Source organism: Zingiber officinale, chromosome 1A (genome assembly GCF_018446385.1).
Source record: "Zingiber officinale cultivar Zhangliang chromosome 1A, Zo_v1.1, whole genome shotgun sequence".
Lineage (NCBI taxonomy): Eukaryota > Viridiplantae > Streptophyta > Magnoliopsida > Zingiberales > Zingiberaceae > Zingiber > Zingiber officinale.
This window is the reverse complement of record NC_055987.1, coordinates 98,925,156-98,947,127: the sequence shown is the minus strand read 5'-3', so window position 1 is coordinate 98,947,127 and position 21,972 is coordinate 98,925,156. Positions and strand designations below refer to the sequence as shown.

Genomic DNA, 21,972 nt, shown 5'->3' with positions numbered 1-21,972 from the left:
TCCTCTCGGACAGAACCACTTGGCTGTGCTAAATGGCACGGGCAGTGGTGTCTCCTTCTTAGCTAGGTTCACACGGCCAGTGTATGTCACACGACCGAGTTCATTTTCTTCTCTGTTGGCCTCACACGACCGTGTGTCACACGACATCCTTCTTCTTCTTCTTAGGTATTTTCATACGGTCGTATGAAATCACACGACCTTGACCCTCTTCTTCTCGGGTGAGCTCACACGGCCAGTGTGAGTCACATGGCCGACTACTCCTCCTCCTCTGTAAGTGTCACACGACCGTGTATGGTACACGACCGAGCCCTGTTAGGTTTAGTATTGTTGAATTTCCTCCTTTCCGACTTCTCCAATGCCTCCATGCCCATGAAATAATCATGGTCAGCTCATGGAAGCAATGTACAACCTGAAAACAAAAACAACAACAACAACAATTTAAAAAACATTAACTAATAAAAAACAAAAGCTAAAATTGAATCTAACTAAAGGAACCCTTGGGTTGCCTCCCAAGAAGCGCTTGTTTAAGGTCATTAGCTCGACCACATCTCCGTTTTCACGGCTATACCTAAGGAGCCACGGATTTCCCTCCTAGGGTTGAGTGTGCTTCTTCTTCTCTTATTCTTGCCCTCATAGGGCAGATGTACTTCTCATTTTTTATTAGGGGTCTTCTCTGAACACTTGTCGGATCATGTACTTCATCCGGCGGCCTCCCATGAGGATGAAAGTTCCAATCCTCCAATTTATAAGCATCCGCCTCGGTGCAAATGCTCACTAAGAAAGAAGAGACATGGTTAGAAGAATTATATAGATCATACTCCAACCTTTCCTTACCGATTACCAATGAAAGTTTATGGGTTTTCACGTCGATTATAGCTCTAGCTGTTGCAAGAAAAGGTCTTCTCAGTATTATTGGAATCTTCAGGACTTCTTCCATGTCAAGCACAATGAAATCTATGGGAATAATGCTCCCACCCACTTCTACTGGCACATCTTCAGCAATACCCATAGGGTGCCTGCAAGTATGATCAGTTAATTGCAGTGTCATAGTAGTAAGTTTAAAGTTTTTAAGACCTAGCTTATTACAAATTAAGTATAGAATGAGGCTAACACTTGCCCCCAAATCACAAAAAGTTTTTTCTATAAATTCAAATCCTATAGTGCAAGGAATATAAAAGCTTCCTAGGTCTTGGATCTTCAGGGAAGTGTTCTTCTCAAATAAAGCGCTACATTTTTCAGTTAGAGCTATGGTCTCGATTTATCCTTTTCTTCTTTTGTTAGACATAAGATCCTTCAGAAATTTGGCAAACTTCGACATTTGTTGAGATCCGTCCGCTCCTAAGCTCAATTCTATTACAGTGTTTCATTGGATTAACATCAGGTTTTCCAGGAAATTAACCTGATGCTCTTAAAGATGAAGAAGCTATCTGGGCAATTGGACTATCTTGCATTTTCTGGTGTTTCTCTAAATTATCCATTCTCTGATTTAACAGCTTGATTTCTTGCTTCAATTAGTTTTGACCAGAAATGACTTGTTCAAGCATTTTCTCCAATTTAGAAAATTGATAGCCTTGAGAAGGTTGTTGTTGTTAAAAGTTTTATTGCCCAGGCTGGTAGCTTGGTCTGGCCCCCGAGGATGGTCATTGTTCTTAATTATTACGATAAGAGAAGTTTGGATGATTCTTCCAACCAGGGTTGTATGTGGTGGAGTATGGATTGTTCTATCTCTGATTGTAACTCATGGTAGCATCACATTGCTCAAGTTGATTAATTTGTGCAGAGATGGCTCCCAATGGGCATGAATCTTAAGCATGATCTGTGTTTCCACATGTTTTACAAACACACACTATGACATTGACCGTGCTAGAATTTGTTCCCATATTTTTTAGCTTTTTAGTAAGAGCATCCAGTTTTGCAGACATCAAAGTAATTGTATCTACATTAAATTTTCTTGATGCTTTAATTGAGTTTATATATGAATAGCTTCCACTTCTTTCTATTGCCCATTGATGATGGTTTTGTGCTACACTTTCAATAATGTTCTTGGCTTCATCTAGGCTTTTGGTCATAAGTGCCCCTCTGGGTGCAGAATCTAGAGACACTTTTGTATGATAGTTGATGCCGTTATAAAACGTATGTAGAACTAGCCATTTTTCCAGTCCATGATGTGGGCATTTATTGAGCATATTGTTGTATTTATCTCATGCTTCAAATAATGATTCATAGTCTGATTGTCTGAAGCTTGCTATCAAATTTCTCATATGAGCAGTTTTGCTTGGAGGATAGAATTTGTTCAGAAATTGTTACTCACATTGTTCCCAAATGGATATACTATTTACAGACAAAGAATTTAGCCACTGTTTGGCTCTATCTCTCAAAGAAAATCCAAATAATAATAATCGCACTACTTCTGCTGGAACACCATTCATTTTCATTATACCACATATTTCATAAAAATCTTCAAGATGTTGATTATGATCTTCATGTGGTCCGCCTCCAAACTGATTCTGTTGTACTATAGTGATTATTGCAGGCTTGATTTCAAAATTATTGGCTTCAACAGATGGCCTTGTGATGCTAGAATGAAGTCCTCTTGCATACAGTGCTGCATAATCTTTTAGTGGTTTGTTTGCCATATTTGAGTGTTCTTGTTCTTCTAGATGTCTTTGCGAGGTTTTTCTTCTATAAAATGTTCTATCAATTTTTAGATCAAAAGGTAACAAATCACATGCAAAGTTAGATCTTCGCATACAAAGAACAAGATCACAAGTATATATATATATATTGTCACAATTTTCACTGAAATACTAAAAATATAAAATGCACAATTTGAATTGCAACAAGGAAAATTATAGAAAAAGTAATAAGAAATTCAAGGTAAGATTGCAAAAATAGAATTTCTAAGATTAGTTACAACTATGTAATAGAAAAGAAAAGAAAAGTATAGTTTAACTCAAATGATTATCACTAATATTATCGTAGTCCCCGGCAATGGTGCCAAAAATTTGTTACTCAACCATAAGTACACAATTTCGTCGTCAGTAATAAAAGATTATTGATCCCACAGGGACTGATTATAAGCACAAGAGATGCCTCAAGTAGAATTAGTTAAACAATTAACAAGGTAGGGAATGTACTAAGTAAGCAACTAGAAAATAGAAATAGGAAAGTTAATGAAGTATTTAGTTTTGTGAGTGTTTTAGGAATTCAGTTTCATTGTGATATTCATTGACGTAGCATGATTCTCCAATTCATATCCTTAATTGACATGCATTTATAGGAAGTTATCGGTTTTCCCCTGCAGAAGACAACCGGCAAGGGACTTTGATCTACACCTCTAGCGATTATATAGTTATGATCCCTATGAAGTCCGTTAGCGGGACAGTCTATCACCAACGTCCCTCGATCACACAACATAAAAATACATCACCACTCAATCCATATAAAGGTGTACGAACTAAACACATTCAACTATCCCACCTCCTTGTAGAGACTAGTTTCACTTTTCAAGGTGACCCCCTAGATGTCCGTTAGCAGGGCAGTCTGTCACTAGCGTCCCTCGGTCATACAATTTAGGGTATCCCTCTACGAGATCCACAAGCATCACAAACATTCAATCAAACATGATAATTAGGTCCAAACACAAGAATCCACACAAGATCAAATAGATACAAAACATACCAACATCATCTAGATAGGAAATTGGTATATCCATGAGATCTGACATCAAATCACACCACAAATATTCCCTTAATCCTAGAACAATGAATCTAATCAATAGTACAAAGATAGAGATCCGAAGACAAGGAGATTATAAACATTTCAACCCCAATCGAGAAGAGAGAATAGAAATGCTTATCTAGAGATGATGAGCGATCTTCGAAACCAATCCTTAGCTTCTGGAGTCGATACGGAGCTAGAGATGGTCTTTGATCGGCGAATCAAGGCCGTAGAAAGTGAAGAACAACCCCAAATTGGATCTCCCCAAAGGGAGAGCCTCCCTCCTTTGAAAGAGGAAGAAACCCCCTTATATAGAGCAGGGCACGGGCACCACACAACCTGTGTCACGACTGTGTGGCCTTCACACGGCCTCACCCATTCTGTTCTCGGCCAGGGTCACACAGCCGTGTGGCCTTCACACGGTCGTGTCCTGCTTTATCTTTGAATGGCTTACACGGTTGTGTGACTCACATGGCCTTGCCAATCTTGGCCTCTGGAAATCTTGCACGGCCGTGTGGCACACACGACTTGGACTTGCTTTCTCTCTAGAATTGTTGCACGGCTGTGTAGATCTACACGGTCATGTTCTGGATACGCTACTGGGGTGGCACGACTGTGTGGATCCACATGGTCGTGTCATGCTTCTCCTCTGGTGAAGCTACACGAGCTATCTGCACCACACAACCAAAGTCATCTTCCTTCCTACTTCTTTGGCATGGTCATGTGACTCACATGGCCAGTGCTGTATTCCTTCACTTGTTGACTGGATTGACCACGAACTTCATTTCCTCTCCAAATTTGACTCCTGTAAATAGAAAATATACAAGAGCAGATCTCTGAATAAAGAAGAGTAATTATGTTGAAAGTAAAACAAAGAGTATGAAAGTGCATAGACAGAGCATACGTAAAATATGTAAATGTGCGTTAAAACATGCTAAGTGTATATAATCTATGCATATCAGTGGTCCTGGAATTCAAGGAAAATATTAATATGTTGGGAAAAAAAATAAAAAAAAGTATAGTCATAAATTTTGAAACTTTCTTGCCTTTTTAGCAAAAATTCTAATTAAAATCTTTTCAGCCGAACCCATTTTCCTAAGTCAATTTTTTGTCTCTGCCCGTTTTTCTTCTTCCTCCTCTAATCCCAAACTTTTATTTTCATTTGTTTTTCTTCCTCTAATTTCTTTGATATTCTTTTTCCTAACTTTAATTTTACCCACAAAATCTTCTGCAACATGTCGCTGCTGTTATAGCCCAAGTCGCTATTGCTGCACACCGATTGCTACCAATGTCACCGTCATTTGTTGCATGGTCGTTGTCTTCACTTGGCTAACGTTGTCGCTTCACCGATGCTCTATAAAAAGACACCTTTTAATTGAGGTGAAATTTTCTTGATTGATTTCTTTCGCTTAGCTGACGCCGTTGTTTGCTGCCAACATCACCGTCACCGTTTGCCGACTCCGTCGCTTTGCTCCTCCTGAGTGAAAATCCTAGCTACACCACTAACGGTAGCAATTCAAATAATAGCGACGGAAAAATTCGATCACTAAGAGGTCACTGTTGGTGCAGGAAGTACCAAACGATCGAACTTAAGTTTTGATTATGTCAAAGGGTCCAAAGTTAAGTTGTCTTGTGATCTAACAAGGTTGATTGAGCTTGCAGGAAAGTCCAAAGTTGTCTTAGGCAAAAGCCCTAGTGGATTCTAGGTAGGTGGAAAACCCTATGGGTGGTAACTCTAGGCCCTAGGGGGTGGTAACCCTTGGTGATTGAAAGTCCTAGCTACGGTTATGCAGGTGGGAAACCCTACGGGTTGTAACCCTAGGCGGAAAGTCTTAGCGGGTCGAGCGCTTTGGGCAAAATTCTAGAGTCGGAGACTCTAGGTGAAAACTCTGGTGGTCGTGGACTAGGTGGAGGTCTGGACGGGTCATGTACCGGACGTCCAGTATGAAGACCTGAAATCTCGAGCGCTGAGCAAAAGTCTAGTCGGTCTGGAGGATCGGTTTGACAACATGTAACTTCTCCTGAGAGGAGTAGGTGATGATACGTTTCTTGGTGAGGGAACAGTAGACGTCGGATCGATCTAGGATTTTCAGAGGAAATCTGAAGTCACAACTGGACAGTCCAAAGGCTGTCAAGTTATTGATTTATATATTATTTGCTATTTTGTCTAACTTTGTTTTACAGGAAACTAACAGTTTTGCAGAGTTGGACTTAGCCTTGATCGGTCAACTGAACGTCTGGATCGGTCAACCGAACCTCAGTACAAAAGGATCAGAATTCTAGCTCTCAGTGAAGTGTTGACCAGAGGTTCGGTTGACTGAACCTTGAGATCGGTTGACCGAACTAAGGATAGACAGAGACTCAGTTGAGCTGGGTTGATCGGATCGGATGAGGCGGAGACCATCAACTGATTGGTCAACCGAACGGCGGGATTGGTCGACCGAACGAAGGCGCTATCCGGAGAAGTTGCATCTGGACGGAAGGCCGGGAGGATGCAGCAGGTTCGGTCGAATAAACCTGGGGATCGGTCGACTGATCCGGGTCGAGTTAAACCTGATCCCGAGATCAGAGAATCTCTGGATCAGGTCTAAAAAGCCTATAAAAAGGGGTCTCGGCCAGATACTTCGAAAATCATCATTCACAGCAATATTCTAAGCTGCGTGCTACGTCGAAACAACTCAACAACATTCAGTTATTGTTCCTACAATCGAGGAACCAATTCCTAATCATTTATTGTTGGTATAATCGATTTTTAAGTTAAGTACTTATACTTATATATTTGTAAAGAATTTCGGATCTATGATAATTGCCCAACGTAAGCGAGCAATGATCGCGGGCCTTGAAGTAGGAGTCGTCACAGACTCCGAACCAAGTAAAAGAAACTTAGCTTGTAGCGATTGTGTTTGTTTCTTTTCTTTATTCTGCTGCATTATTCTGAGTTTTCCAAAATGAACAAATTAACTACGAGTGCTATTCACTCTCCTCTATCACGTTATCGAATATTATTTATTTATTTTTGGTCTTACGTCGGTGAGCATTTAATTTTTTTTAGCAAAGAAACTTCATCAGTTACTCATCACAACCAACATGAAAGATCTACAGAAGATGGAAGAGCATGGATTCAATCCATCGCAGACCTGGTTCATGTTCCATGATTCTGAGCTCCCTGTTTGTTTTTCTGTGTTTGCAGAACCAGATTGATTTGGCTCGGCCGGTTGAAACCGATTAATCTATGCAATACAGAAAGCCTGATTGAACAGAAGCTTTAAATCATAAGTATAATGAGGCTTCTGTTGCATTGAGTAGTACACGACATTGGATTGGAAATTGACAGCCAGAATACACAAAAAACAGGTGGTTCCTAAGTATGATTGCAACTCCATTCTCCCACAGCAGGAGAAATTTGAGCATGGACACGAGTATACAGCTCCTAAGATCAGTAAGCACCTAAAGCCGCAAGTGAGGAAGGAAGGTTAGCATTCCGCGTTGAATATAGTTAGCACTGCTGTGAAGAGGTTGATGACGTCGAGATATAAAGAGATGGCTGCGCAGATGTACTGGTCGTAGCTGTGACGCTTGATGAGATTGTCAGTGTCGTAGATGATGAAACCAGAGAATATGATGGCTGCCAAGCAACCGTAGATAGTCGTCGAGACCTTTCCCATCGGGATGAAAATCTGCACCAGTGAATACTTTGCAAGTATTAGAGCGTTTCATCAAAATATTTACTTTTCATTTAAAATATTATAAGTTAATAGCAAGTAGAGTCGCAACCTGGATGAGGCAATACAACATGAGGACCATAAGGGATGCGAATAAGAATGGGCCGAGGAAGTTGAAGTCGTAGCCTCTTTTAGCTGCCCAGAAAGTGTAGAAAGTGAGACCCACGAAGACGACGACAGTGAGAGCTGCAGCTTCCAACACAACTTTGCCTGAACCAATTAAGATTGGCGAGAAGTTGCTGATCAAATCTCAGATGAAGAGGTGACAAGGAATAGAAATATCAGGAGAACGATTATGCTTTATTTTGATGTAGGTTAGCAATCTACTAATGATAAATATGTACTTATACAAATACTGAGCAAAACTAATTACAGGAATTTGAGGTTGTTTCACTGGACACAGCCTTATTTCATCGAGGAGAATAAAAAGAATGTAATTATTGAATGAGAAATGACATCAACGTTTAGTTTCATTAATAAATACAATGATAAATAAAATAGTTAATTTTGTTCTTATTGTATCATTCTATTTGTCTGCTAAAATCATCAGTCATTATCAACCAACCTAGCTCTCCTAGCCTAGTCACAGTCAGCCAATTTGGTCCAATTGACTAGATTTGTTGAGTTCATTCGTCATAAGCCGCTCAAGATGATTAAACTAGTCAATACATCGAACCTAGATGAACGTCCATTTAATTTTGCTCACTAGTCACATAATAGCTGATTTATGCTCAATTAGCCTAATTTGAAAACACTGTTTGTCTATTTTCTTGCTTAGTTTGGCTTGCTTGGCTAATCCAATTACCCCGCTTGAATCATCTAACTTTCTTAGTTGACTTGGCTTATTTAACTCAATTAACTCTCACATTTTGATCACTCAATCAATTCTATTGGCTAATCGACTGCTAGGATTGGTCATCTCAACCAATTCCTCTGCTCTTTCCAACCCAACTATTTTGATTTTCTACTTAATCCACTATACTCATCTCAAAAATCTTTTAAGCATAATTTCTAAGACAACCCATGAATTAGCCAAATTCATTGCTCTTGCTCAACTTGTACAACTCATTGGGTTCATCCTGCTCACCAAACCAAATTAGCTTCCTCAGTGCCTTGACATGATCGACATGTTCAACTTACTTGCTCCATCCAATATGACTGACTCAACCAACTAATTGGATCCATTCAATTCATTACTTTGTTCAGGCCAAAAGGCTTGTCTCACTCTTACCTATTAGATCTATTTACTACCATTTGACTTTCGAACTTAGTGGATCGTTTAAACTCATTCAATGCATCCAACTTAATCAACTGGTTTGACCTAGTTGACTCAGGTCACTCAACTCAAGTTGTTTAATCTATCTAACGTATTATCTCGTGTTGCTTTGGTAGATAAACTCGATCAACTTGTTTGACTGCATTGAATATGTATTTGGAGGACGAGAAATGCATATTCAAATCATCTAACTGAATGATGTGTTTTTTTAATACACAGATGTACTTCTTTTTTTTTTTGAATTCATTCTAATCTAAAATGGCCATTTTGTTGTCTCTCAAGCTCTAATTATGCATAAACATGTAAGGGTTTGATAATGCAAAGAGAACTGCTTCTGAATCTAGAAAAGAAAAAACAGAATAAATTTAGCAGAAACGTGATTTGATAAGAGATATAATCCATAAGAATCGCAAGATGCACTTTAAGGAACAAAAAAGGAGAAAAAAAAAATCAAGTATTAATCAGATTTCTCCATTTCCTGAAGTAAATTTCATGAATGGCGACAATGTAACTGAATAATATCTCGGAAAGAAGCAAAACGATTTGGCTTAGAACAAAGGATCATACGAATGCCAAAATTTCTTACAAATTGCGATCAAAAGCTTGGTGATTACCTTTCGAATTCGCGCATGCCATCCCTATAGCCAAGCTCATGCAGATAGTGAACAGCGTGAGGAGAATCAGGTTCAATGGGTGGCGCTCGCGGAAGTAAATCATCGGCAGCAACACTGGTTCCATCGATTTCCACAAACATAAAACAAATCACCGATAGACCCAACATTTCAGATCGAAGAAGAAGAAGAAGAACGAAGGAAGGGCGATTGATCGAAGCCCTAGGTACCTAAAAAGGGGGAGACAACAATGACGATGAGGACGACGAGGGAGGCGGTGGTGTGGGAGAGGAGGAAGCCGCGGATGGGCTGGACGAAGTTGATGACGCAGGCGACGGCGATGGTGAGGAAGATCTGGAAGCAGACGATGGAGTAGACTTTGCGTACGAAAGCCCACCGGATCTGAGGGTTCTCGGTCATGTTCGGGTACAGGGCCGCGTCGCCGGAACCAGACTCGATGTCGCGGTCGCCTCCCCTGTGCTTCGTCATTTCAGCCGCCCGGAGATTCTAGCGATTCCGATTGTGAAGAGGGATCTCGATCGAGGGAAGCAACCAACGGATTGAGGACGACGCCGAGGAGGCAGTGGAGGTGGTGTAGGTTTCCATTTATAGTGTAACCGTAATGCACCACTGCGGTTGGCTTTTCTGTTTTGTGGCAGGGTCAAGTTTCAATTTAACCCCTACAATTGTTTGAAATTCTCATGTTTTTCCGCTTGTTCTGGCGCATATTAGTAATTTAGATTCTATCACTAAAATTAGAATTAAGTTTATTTTTTTTTGCATTATCCATTTGAATTTGCAATTGTTTATAATTTATATAATTAAAACTTATTTATATTAGTCAAATGGTATAATTAAATAAAGTTTACAATTATAAGTCTAAAATAAAGTACTTAGACTAACAATAAAAGGACTAATCAAATCACTCTCGTGCTATTCTTATTATATATTTCCCATAAGTGGAAGAAATATGAGCATAACTCAAATAGTTGACACGAATTCAGCTTAGTGATGATGATACAAGCCTATGACATGATAAGGTACGCGATGTGGTCCTGAATATGAAGCCTATGCCGATGGATTTTTATGTAAAGGGGGAGTGTCAGCACAGTGCCAATTGATGGATTCACCGATACTATATGATCGATAGCCTAAGACCTCTTCTTCTGGCACGGCATCGGTTAATTCTTTCAGATCCTCTTTCGTCAACCTCACCTTCAAAGAGCCAATGTTTGAATCCAAGTTCTTCAACTTCGTTGTTCCTGAGAGAAGGGAGAAGAATGTATCAATCAAGTTAAGCAGTATAATATTTCTGATTTCCTAATCTTACAACCTTCTTTCGATGATACGTTGTCATTAGAGACTTCAAATTATATATCAAAAAGTGCTAAATGTATGTTCAAACTGAGATTCTCTACGGTCACCAAGGCTTTCAAGGTTGATACTGTTGGTGTAATATTCCCCAGGTCAAGGTTGACCGAGTTGAATGAGCTTGAATTGAGTCAAGCTCGAGTCTTGATGTTGTGTTGATGTTGTGGTTTCGATATTTGACAATACATGTAGTCAATACATGAAGATTGCAGGTGCAATCGTTCATGTGTGAAAGACCTAGTGAGTGAAGCTAGGCAGAAAAGAAATCCTGGTGAGTGAAGCCAGGTGAAAGACCTAGTGAGTGAAGCTAGGCAGAAGGGAAATCCTGGTGAGTGAAGCCAGATGAAAATCCTGGTGAGTGAAGCTAGGCAGAAGGGAAGTCCTGGTGAGTGAAGCAAGGCAAGGAAAATCCAGATGGATCAAAGATGATCGGACATCTCGTGTTGGGAAATCCAAGTAGGTCAAAGGGATTGACCGGATACTTGGCACAAGGAAAATCCAGATGGATCAAGAATGATCGGACGTCTGGTGTTGGGAAGCCCAAGTATGTCAAAGGGATTAACCGGATACTTGGCATGGAAAATCCAGGTGGATCAAGGTTGATCGGACACCTGGTGAAGATAAGTCCAAGTGGGTCAAGGATGACTGGACACTTGGTGAGCGAGTTCTAGCAGGTCAAGAGTGACCGGATGCTAGGCATGATATACCAACAGGTCATGGTTGACCAGATGTTGGTTTAGGAGGCTTTAGACTTGATTTTAGGGAGAAATCATGAGTTGGATCGATCAGCCGATCGATTGGCTCATGCCCAATTGATCGACCAATCGATTGGGCGAGTCTTCGCGACAAGCCTCCTCCCAAACGATCAGTGGATCGATTGGGACAAGTGCACGATCACACAGAACGGCACTGGATCGATCGGTCGATCGATCTAGATCCCCCAATCAATCAGTGGATCGATTGGTAGGTGTGATTTCGCACGATAAGCCCTGGATCGATCAGCCGATCGATCCAGGCAATTCCTGAGAGCACAGAGGCGCTCTGGATCGATCAGCCGATCGATCCAAAGCCTCCTCGATCGATTGGGAGCAATCCGATCGATCGAGATCCGACCGTTGGCGTCGATTAAAGCCATTGTCGAGCTCTTTCTTCGCCAACCCTTACACTGTTCAGCTCCGATCTTCACCAGCAACTCCACAGCAGCTCTCTGAAGTTTAGATCGCCAGTTCTTGAAGGCTCTTGGAAGTTTTCCAAGTCAAGAGGCGGATCAAAAGCAAGAAGGAGAAACTAGGGTTAGGGTTTTCAGCTGTCAAACCTGTAAGAACTCTTGTATTTGTTTTCCTCTTGTCTTCTTCTTGTACTGAAAGTATTGTAGGGCTTCTCCGCCTTTGGTAGTTACCGAAAAGAAGTGTTTTCATTATGGAGGGTGCGTGAGTGTGTGGATCCTTGGATTAGTCACCTCTTGTGAGGTGGATACCAAGTAAATCCTCTTGTTAGCGTTGTGTATTTTGTTTCTTTGTATTTTCCGCTGCATATCTTCAAAGAAACAAGCAACGAAGAGCACGACGAGCACACCGAGCTATTCACCCCCCCTCCTCTAGCTATATAATCGGTCCCAACAAGTGGTATCAGAGCGAGACCACTCTTCACCAGAATCATCGCCGGAAGGGTCAACAAGCTAGAGGGTGAAGAAGTTGAAGCAATTCTACAAGTCGAAGACTTCATCACAAGAAGCTCAACTTCAAATGGAATTCCAAGACGGGCTTGGATTCGATACAAGGGTGCCTCCATCATTTATTTCAACAAGCTTCGATCTTTGGAAATCAAAGATCGAAAATTTCTTGATGATGGAGATAGAGCAATGGTTTGCTCTCGTGGAAGGAATTGAAGCTCCAACAAACTCCAAGGGCAAGCCTCTCAAGAAAAGCAAATGAAGTCAAGAGCAAGTTCAAAGGAGTGAGGCCAATGACAAAGTGACCAAGCTTTTGGTCAATCTATTGCCGAGCAACATATTGGAGAAAGTTGGGGAATTCAAAGATGTCAAAGAGCTATAGAGCAAATTGGCTAACATTCATGAGATCCCCTCCACTGTACCAAATCACGAAGAATCCAAAGAGGGTGACTCGATGGATCAAAATCAAGAGGACTCCGAAGTTGAGAGATGCTCAACTTCCGAAGAAGAAGAAGTCCAAGAAGCCTCATCTTCAAAGGAATGCAATGAAGAGAGCAAGGAGAGGGCATACTCCTTGTTTCATGTACAAGATGATGATGAAGAAGCCTCCACCTCTAGGATTGAGGGAGAGCAATTTTCGACGACATCGGATCAAGAAGAAGGAGAAGTCTCCACATCCGGGTCAAGAGAAGAAGAGGATGAAGAAGCTTCCACCTCCACAAGTCAAGTCGAATTTATTGGAGGAGCATCATTATCGGATCAAGAGGAAGCCTCTACCTCCGGATCAAAAGGAGAAGATGTCATCCCTACACATGAATGTATAAATGTTTCAAATAAAAATAAAAATCATATCATATGTTTTGAGTGTAGGGAGCATGGGCATTACAAGAGCAAGTGCCCTAAGTTGGCCAAGAAGAAGGGTCAAGTGGCACTAAAGGGCAAAGAAAAGCCCAAAGAGACCGCTCCCTCAACAAAGAAGAGCAAGGAGCACATTGTGTGCTTTTTGTGTAACCAAAAGAGACATTATAGAAGTCAATGTCCCAAGGGGAAGAAAGCGGTAAAGGCTCATGGAGGAATCACAACTCAAGGGGGAGCCTCCAAGGTAAAAAGGAATGTATCATTCATTGAACCTACTTCCTTAAATAATGGTAAAAAGCATGCTAGTTCTAATTTTTATCATTTTAATATTATTTACCATAAGAATAGAAAGCATGAGAGTTTTAAAGAAAAACATGTGGCTCTACATGCTAAAACTACCACACCTAGGTTTAGGAAGGTAGATGAAAATCTAGGCACGAAAACTAAGGGTGCGTTTGGTTCGAGGTTATTCTTGATAACCTTGGTTATCCATCCAAGGTTATCAACAAAAACCTTGTTTGGTTTAGGTATTCGATGATTCCCAAGTAATGTTTCATGCCCGACACGTCAGCAAAAGGGTCATGCAGCCCGGAATCGGAAAACCTCAGAAAACTAAGGTTTTTGTTGATTCCGGGGTTAACAAATTTTTTTACCAAAAATATCCTTCGATAAGAAAAAACTTGAAAAAAAGAGAAAAAATGTAAAAAAATATTAAAAAATGTAAAAAAAAAAATGTTTAAAAAAAATTTTTTTTTTAAAAAAATAAATAATTTTAAAAAATAAAAATTTTAAAATTAAAAAATAAAAATTTTAAAAATGTTAAAATTTTTTAAAAAATTTAAAAATTTAAAAAAATTTAAAAAATTTAAAAAAAAATTTTAAAATTTTAAAAAATTTAAAAAATTTAAAAAAATTTAAAAAAAATTATAAACATTTTAAAAATAAAAATAAAATTAAAAATTTAAATTAAAATTTTAAAAATGTAAAAAAATAAAAAATATATAAATATAAATAATATAAAAATATAAAAACATTAAAAAATAAAAAAAACACATAAAAAAGTAAAAAAATATACAGGAAAAAGAAAAGTAAAAAAATATTAAAAAATAAATAATAATAATAATAATAATAATAATAATAATAATAATAATAAATAATAATAATAATATGTATAGTTGGTTTTGTAACTGAGTGTAATACGGTAAAATATTAAACTAGGGTATTCATTAAAACCTTCAAACAAACAAGTTTTTGTTGCATTACTTAAGTTGAACCAAACAACATTTGGTTATGTTTTATTCCCTATAACCTTGGTTATGTGATTACCTGGTAATCACATAATCAAGGTTATACATGATGACTTGAACCAAACGCACCCTAAGAGTTTTAGTTACAAGCCTAAAAATAAAAATGCTCATGAATTCATTGAAAAACCTAAAGCTAAGGACTTAAGGATAGAAAATCAAGTCTTGAGGTTAAGACTTGATAAGTTAGAAAAGACCCTAAAAAGGATGGAAAATCTCCTAAAAGGGCAAAATGAGCAAAACCTAGGTCTAGGAGTACAACAAGGGTCATCCAATAGCCATAGAGGTTTGGGATACAAACTCAAGGCCAAAAAGGATGTAATTTCTTACCATAGGGTTTCATATAGCTATGGAACCGAGTCTAGGTCAAAGGGTCAAGTCAAAAGTACAAGGGAAGTTATCCCTAGGAGTATTTTTGCAACTAAGGTGACTAAGACTTCTAAGAAGTCTAACAAAGTCACTAAAAAGGTCACAAGGAAAGAAATCCCTAGGGTTGACTTAAAAAAGGTGACTAAAGCTTCTAAGAAGCCAAACAAAGTCACTAGGAAGATATATAGGGAAGTTATCCTTAGTGAATACCTAGAACATCCAAGGAACACCAATAGGTTTTGGGTTCCTAGGAGCATTTTCTCTACCCCATAAATGGGTTAGAGAGTGTCAACTCTAATTGAAAAGGTAGTTAATCTAATCATGATGAAGTTGGCACTCCAAGAGCATTTTCAAGGTTATTGTTAACCTTTAAAAAGGATAAGGATTAATGGCTTACTCTTGGAAAGAGTAAGATGTGCCAAAAATTTGAATTTTGGATATAATTTTAATTGACACAAGAAATCAAGTCTAAAGAAATGTCAAGTTGGGATGTTGGCATTTTATGGGGAAGTTAAAGGTAAGTCTAAGCCTTATTTTAATTGACTACTCTTTGAGAGAGTAATTTGTGTCAAAATTTTGAGGAATATGCTTAAGTTAAGTTGGCACAAAATTAGGAAAATCAAAAGAAATATCAAAATTGAATTTTGACATTTTCTTGGGAAATAGTGGGCAATTTAGGGTGAAATTTTAATTTAGCCAAGGATTGAGGATACTTAGATAGGTAATCTAGGTATATTTCATTAATGCTAAAACTTGTCATGCTTTGTTTGCCCATCATATGTCATGACATCATATTTATTTTTGCATTCATACTTTATTATGAAAACCACAAAAATGTCATGTCATGTCATACATACATCTTGTAGTTATAGGATATTTTCTTTTAAAAAATATTTCTTTTTGATGTATGTCATAACATATCATGTATTATTTTAATTCCTTGCAATTTAAGGACAAATGACATTTATTAACAAATAACATCCTTGGTGGATGTTCATAACCACAAAATACCTAGGTAGATATGCATGATCCCTAGATTAGGGCAAAACCGAACTTTTCATCTCACTAAAGAACTATAAGGTGACTTGTATGTTTTTTTAGTACACATTAAATACAAGTGAGATGTTTGGATGATGAACAAAACTCAAGATGTTGATTTAGTACATTTTTTTGAGTTTTAGGTTCATCAAAACACATAGTTATGTGTTTTCCAATTATTGGGAAAGCTAATGTACAAGTCATGTGCATTGAGCCCAAGGAACATGGTTGGATATTGATTTTGAAAATCATTTTAAAATGCTTTTGGAAAACTTTGGTGAAGGTTATCTTTTGATAATAATCATCATTGAATAGTTGAGCACAAATTTGAAGAAAACACTAAAGTTTTTACAAGTTTTCTATTTTGTGTCAATCTTGGAAAATATGAAGTATTTTCTTAGAAAACTATTTTTCCATGATAATATATGCCCTAAATAATGTCTACAACGATTTTTATGATTTTTGGAATTTTGTAGATTTTTCTAGGGATTTTTGAAATTGACTGAAATGGAATTTCAACTTTTTCATAGCTTCAATCGATCACCTGATCGATTGAAGGGTCTCAATCGATCGGGCGATCGATTGAGAGCAAGCTTCTCGCGAACAGAAGCTTCCTGGATCGATCCACCGATCGATCTAGCCCTCCTGAATCGATCAGTGGATCGATTCAAGCAGGTTCAATCGATTGGGACCCAACTCCAATCGATTGGGAATGCTGATTTTGACTGGTAAAGCCTGATTTCAGCATTTTGGACCATCTTTAGTCTAGGTAACCATTCCTAACCCCTCAAAATACATTTGTATACATTTAGAGAGAGTTTTCATGATGAAAACAAGGATGTATTGGTTAAGGAAGACTAAATAGAGGTTTAGGTTGAGGTTTGGTTTCATTATTGAATTTATGAACCTCAAAACTTCTATTTTGAGTTTCCTAAAGATTTAGGGATTTCAAGTCATTATTGGTGCAATGACAGAAGTTACGTGCATGTCTTTAGGGGGAGTTACTCTTTAAGGTCATGAAAAATTATTTTCATACACCTTGGAAGGTGGTTTTATCTTTTTTAGTGAAAATGCTCAAGGTTGAGCATTGGATTACAATAGAGAGTGGATATATTCATTGTTTAATGGTATATGCTCAAGGATGAACATTTGATGAAAATAAAGGGTATGAGACGTTTATTTGAATCGTGTTGTGCACAATGAGTGAAGTTGCGAACAACGGTGAGTAACTCTTCAGGGGGAGAGTTTCTTTTTGATGTGTGTCAATAGGGGAAGAATGAAAGGTTTAAGTTAGGCCTTCATTATCTAAGAGAGAGTTTGCCCTCTTAGGGGAGAATGTAGGATTTAACTTACGTCTTTATTACCTAGTGGCATGAAGAAGGTTGAGGCTATGGGACTAGCCTAACTTAAAGAAGGTATTGTCAAACATCAAAAAAGGGGGAGATTATGGGTACAATATTCCCCAGGTCAAGGTTGACCGTGTTGACTGAGCTTGAATTGAGTTAAGCTCGAATCTTGATGTTGTGTTGATGTTGTGATTTCGATGTTTGACAATACATGTAGTCAATACATGAAGATTGCAGGTGCAATCGTTCATGTGTGAAAGACCTAGTGAGTGAAGCTAGGCAGAAGAGAAATCCTGATGAGTGAAGCTAGGTGAAAGACCTAGTGAGTGAAGTTAGGTAGAAGGAAAATCCTGGTGAGTGAAGCCAGGTGAAAATCCTGGTGAATGAAGCCAGGTGAAAGACCTAGTGAGTGAAGCTAGGCAGAAGGGAAATCCTGGTGAGTGAAGCCAGGTGAAAGTTCTAGTTAGTGAAGCTAGGCAGAAGGGAAGTTCTGGTGAGTGAAACTAGGCAGAAGGGAAGTCCTGGTGAGTGAAGCCAGGCAAGGAAAATCCAGATGGATCAAAGATGATCGGACATCTGGTGTTGGGAAGTCCAAGTAGGTCAAAGGGATTGATCGGATACTTGGCACAAGGAAAATCCAGATTGATCAAGGATGATCGGACGTCTGGTGTTGGGAAGCCCAAGTATGTCAAAGGGATTGACCGGATACTTGGCACGGAAAATCCAGGTGGATCAAGGTTGATCGGACACCTGGTGAAGATAAGTCCAAGTGGGTCAAGGATGATCGGACACTTGGTGAGCGAGTTCTAGCAGGTCAAGAGTGACCGGATGCTATGCATGATGTACCAACAGGTCATGGTTGATCAGATGATAGTTTATGAGACTTTAGACTTGATTTTAGGGAGAAATCATGAGCATTAGCTCATGCCCAATCGATCGGCCGATCGATTGGGCGAGTCTTCGCGACAAGCCTCCTCTCAATCGATCAGTGGATCGATTGGGACAAGTGCGCGATCGCACAGAACGGCACTGGATCGATCGGTCGATCGATCCAGATTCCCCAATCAATCAGTGGATCGATTGGTAGGTGCGATTTCGCACGATAAGCCCTGGATCGATCAACCGATCGATCTAGGCAATTTCCGAGAGCACAGAGGCGCTCTGGATCGATCAGCCGATCGATCCAAAGCCTCCCCGATCGATTGGGAGCAATCCGATCGATCGGGATCCGACCGTTGGCGTCGATTAAAGCCGTTGTCGAGCTCTTTCTTCGCCAACCCTTACACTGTTCAGCTCCGATCTTCACCAGCAACTCCACAGCAGCTCTCTGAAGTTTAGATCGCCAGTTCTTGAAGGCTCTTGGAAGTTTTCCAAGTCAAGAGGCGGAGCAAAAGCAAGAAGGAGAAACTAGGATTAGGGTTTTCAGCTGTCAAACCTGTAAGAACTCTTGTATTTGTTTTCCCCTTGTCTTCTTCTTGTACTGAGAGTATTGTAGGGCTTCTCCGCCTTCGGTAGTTACCGAAAAGGAGTGTTTTCATAGTAGAGGATGCGTGAGTGTGTGGATCCTTGGATTAGTCACCTCTTGTGAGGTGGATACTAAGTAAATCCTCTTGTTAGCGTTGTGTATTTTGTTTCTTTGTATTTTCCGCTGCATATCTTGAAGAAACAAGCAACGAAGAGCACGACGAGCGCACCGAACTATTCACCCCCCTCCCCCTAGCTACATAATCAGTTCCAACATATACAAGCATGAAGGTGAATAAGTAGGAAAGCATAATGATTATGTGTAACATAATGTGACTTGACATGAATTAACAGTGGCATTTGATTACTAAACGTGTTTACTAACAATCGATCTACATCTTATTCCGTGAATATAAACTTCAGATACTGTCCAGGAACTTATGATCTACCAATGTGTATCGACATGAATTAACTGTGACATTCGGTATTATTAAACTTGTGTTTTGCAAACAACTGATCTTCATCTCATTATATGATACAAACTTCAGATAACTTTTGTTTTCATTGCACTGATAATAATATGAATGTATCATGATTTTCTGAACAATTGCGTACCAGGGATAGGAACCACATCATCTCCTTGATGGAGAACCCAAGCTAGAGCTAGTTGAGCAGTGGAACATTGATGTTTTTTGGTCAGATTCTCTACCCGATCATACAAAGTTTTGTTCTTTTCCAAATTCTTTGCCATGAACCTTGGAATATTGGTCTTGCAAAGTCAAGAACATTGCACAAATTGATCCTTAGTGACCAGTATGTGGGAACTAATTTATGACAAACCATCCAGTTAAACATCACCAAAATTGCTCAAGAAATGTTACAATTGGATAAGAGACCATACCAAAGGCATAGGTACATCGGTAGGCAAACTTTCTGTGACTCCTCGACCGCCAAAAAAGCCACGTCCAAGAGGGCTGTAAGGAACTATCCCGATACCGAGTTCTCTACATGTACATTATATATCACATAAAAACAACAATTTTTGCTAGTTGCACAATTATGAAAAATATCTCAAGATAGTATATTTGCCGTAGTAAGTGGTTAAGGAATGGAAAATTTGCTCGTGTTTTCTCTCCAATTTATCAATCAATTAAACAGGGACGAGAATCTTGAAGTTTTGTGCTTCAAACAAATACATTTTTGGAAGTGAGAGACCCAAAAAAAGCAAACCAACAAGTTGATTTCACTAGTTTGTTTATAGTTTTGAAGCTTGTAAATTTGCATAAAAACAGATCCAATGTGTCTCATTTTCAGTGTTCGATATTCATGGCAATATGTGCCTGTTATCACGGAATACAGAAACTCAGAAATGCATCTGATACTGCAAAACAAAAACAAATCCAGTGTTAACTTCAGATAAAGTTGAAAATTGTATTCAGACCTGCAAAGTGGAACTATCTCTGGTTCAATGTCCCGAGTCCACAGAGACCATTCCATCTGCAATGCAGTGATTGGATGCACAGCATGTGCACGTCTGATCGTATTCGGACTTGCCTCTGAGAGCCCAATGTATTTCACTTTACCTTCTTCCACCAATTTCTTTAGTTCCCCCATCTGCAAAGAAATTTATAGCAGAATGGATAGTTATGATCATAACTACATGGTAGAAACCATATCTAATCCTTGCAACAGTCTCCTCTATCAACACAATCTTATCAACTCAGCACTGATAGTAAAAAATCAATGTAGAATGCAACTGAGAAAGTTTAAGAGAAATATGGAAAGACCCATACAGTTTCTTCTATCGGCACAGTCTTATCAACTCGGTGCTGATAGTAAAGATCAATGTATTCCACTCCGAGCCTCTCCAAACTTTCCTCGCAGCATGCCCGCAGGTACTCGGGCTTGCCATTGATTACCGCACCTGTGGCACTAGAAGATAAGGAAATCCCAAACTTTGTGGCTATTTGGATTTTCTCGCGCGGCAATTGCTTCAAGGCCTAAAGGCATTTTGTCAAAAATATCAAGTTTTGTTCACCCGAGGCAAATTCCCACCAGCAGGCAAGCAGAGGAGCAATGAGATACGAACCTTCCCAAGCAAGATCTCGTTGGTGCGAGGTCCGTAGATGTCGGAGGTGTCAAAGAAGGTGATGCCATTGTGGAAAGCATGCTTGATGATGGCGATGCCGACTTCATCACTGACAGGGGCGTTGTATACACCAGTGAGACCCATGCATCCAAACCCTAATTTGGACACCTATCATCCATCACCACACCACATTTGAAGTGAAAGAGCAATCTTTACAGCAAATTTACAACAGAAAACTGGAATCCATAAGAAATAACAAGAAATCTAGTTGTACCTCCAAACCCTGGGCGCCCAGCTTAACTCTAGGGATTTGAACCTGCGCCTGCTCCGCCATTGCTGGGCAGTTCGATTTGGTTTTAGGGTTTGGAATAGATTCAAAAACGCGATTGTTGGATCATGGAACAAATCGATTAAATTGATAGCATGGGAAAGGAATAGGGATGGAGGTGACGTAAGGAAGGACGTCGTGGGAAAGGAACGGGGATGGAGGCGACGTAAGGAGGGACCTCATCTTCTCAACTGGAGAGTGGCCCCCGCATTTCAGAAAGGTATAAATTATTGACTTCCCCTAGCAAGAATAGCTTGTCGATCAACGAAGCATGCCATGTAAGTTGAAAATCGATTCCGAATTTATCTATCCAAATCAACCATCTGCATTAATCCGTGGGACGACCTCATCTGAGCTTCTCGGACGAACAATGGGCGTTGACATTTATGTACTGCGGCCTCCACCAGCACGCTTCTATTTAAGTTTGGGGGTGGAATACTGAATATTGGTAAATCAAAAATTTTACGGTAATTTATATATAGAATATGAAAATTATGAAAAGATATATCATAACGATGTATTTACCAAATGGCACAATAAAATAATATAAAATTTTCATTTTAACCCTCTCATCAATCTCCTCTACACCGTCATCATTTTCCAGACATCTGAACCATATTTTAAATCATTTTGATTTAAAAATAATAGTGATGATGATAAAGTCAATATTTTTCTCCCTCCCTCCCTCAGCTCGTGCATGTCTCGCCGTTTTTTGTAACTCTCCGATTGTAGCTCTATTTTAATGGCGAAATCGTCTCCCCACTGATACCATACGTAAGTGTCTTCATGTGTCCCTTAGGCGGT

At 39.3% G+C, this 21,972-nt stretch overlaps 2 protein-coding genes and 1 non-coding gene across 3 annotated transcripts; 1 reads left to right on the top strand and 2 right to left on the bottom strand.

Moving 5' to 3' along the window:
* Window positions 1–2,157: 2,157 nt before the first annotated feature.
* LOC122039290 lies at window positions 2,158–2,264 on the top strand. Its single transcript, XR_006128145.1, has one exon. It is a non-coding gene; the product is annotated as a small nucleolar RNA R71 (small nucleolar RNA).
* A 4,929-nt stretch (window positions 2,265–7,193) lies between these two features.
* Window positions 7,194–9,877, bottom strand: LOC122000705 (protein LIFEGUARD 4-like). Its single transcript, XM_042555132.1, has 4 exons — window positions 9,560–9,877; window positions 9,333–9,446; window positions 7,495–7,652; window positions 7,194–7,397 (listed from the first exon to the last, which is right to left on the bottom strand). Exons 1-4 carry the CDS (start codon window positions 9,816–9,818, stop codon window positions 7,194–7,196), a joined length of 735 nt encoding a protein of 244 aa, XP_042411066.1. The 5' UTR covers window positions 9,819–9,877.
* Window positions 9,878–10,397: 520 nt separating this feature from the next.
* On the bottom strand, window positions 10,398–21,176 carry LOC122000690 (probable aldo-keto reductase 1). Its single transcript, XM_042555112.1, has 7 exons — window positions 21,115–21,176; window positions 20,841–21,008; window positions 20,545–20,751; window positions 20,193–20,365; window positions 19,653–19,755; window positions 19,367–19,520; window positions 10,398–10,591 (listed from the first exon to the last, which is right to left on the bottom strand). The coding sequence occupies exons 1-7, from the start codon at window positions 21,172–21,174 to the stop codon at window positions 10,398–10,400; spliced, it is 1,059 nt and encodes a 352-aa protein (XP_042411046.1). The 5' UTR covers window positions 21,175–21,176.
* Window positions 21,177–21,972: the final 796 nt, after the last annotated feature.

Bases quoted from the DNA above. Each gene is read 5' to 3' on its own strand.
- LOC122000705 (XM_042555132.1), bottom strand. From the start codon at position 9,818: ATGACGAAGCACAGGGGAGGCGACCGCGACATCGAGTCTGGTTCCGGC. The intron at 7,653-9,332 runs GTAATCACCAAG...TAATTGGTTCAG, and splicing joins GGCATGCGCGAATTCGAAAG to GCAAAGTTGTGTTGGAAGCT. The intron at 7,398-7,494 runs GTTGCGACTCTA...TCACTGGTGCAG, and splicing joins TGTTGTATTGCCTCATCCAG to ATTTTCATCCCGATGGGAAA.
- LOC122000690 (XM_042555112.1), bottom strand. From the start codon at position 21,174: ATGGCGGAGCAGGCGCAGGTTCAAATCCCTAGAGTTAAGCTGGGCGCC. The intron at 20,366-20,544 runs GTATGGGTCTTT...ATTTCTTTGCAG, and splicing joins CTGTGCCGATAGAAGAAACT to ATGGGGGAACTAAAGAAATT. The intron at 19,521-19,652 runs GTATGGTCTCTT...TGACTTTGCAAG, and splicing joins CCGATGTACCTATGCCTTTG to ACCAATATTCCAAGGTTCAT.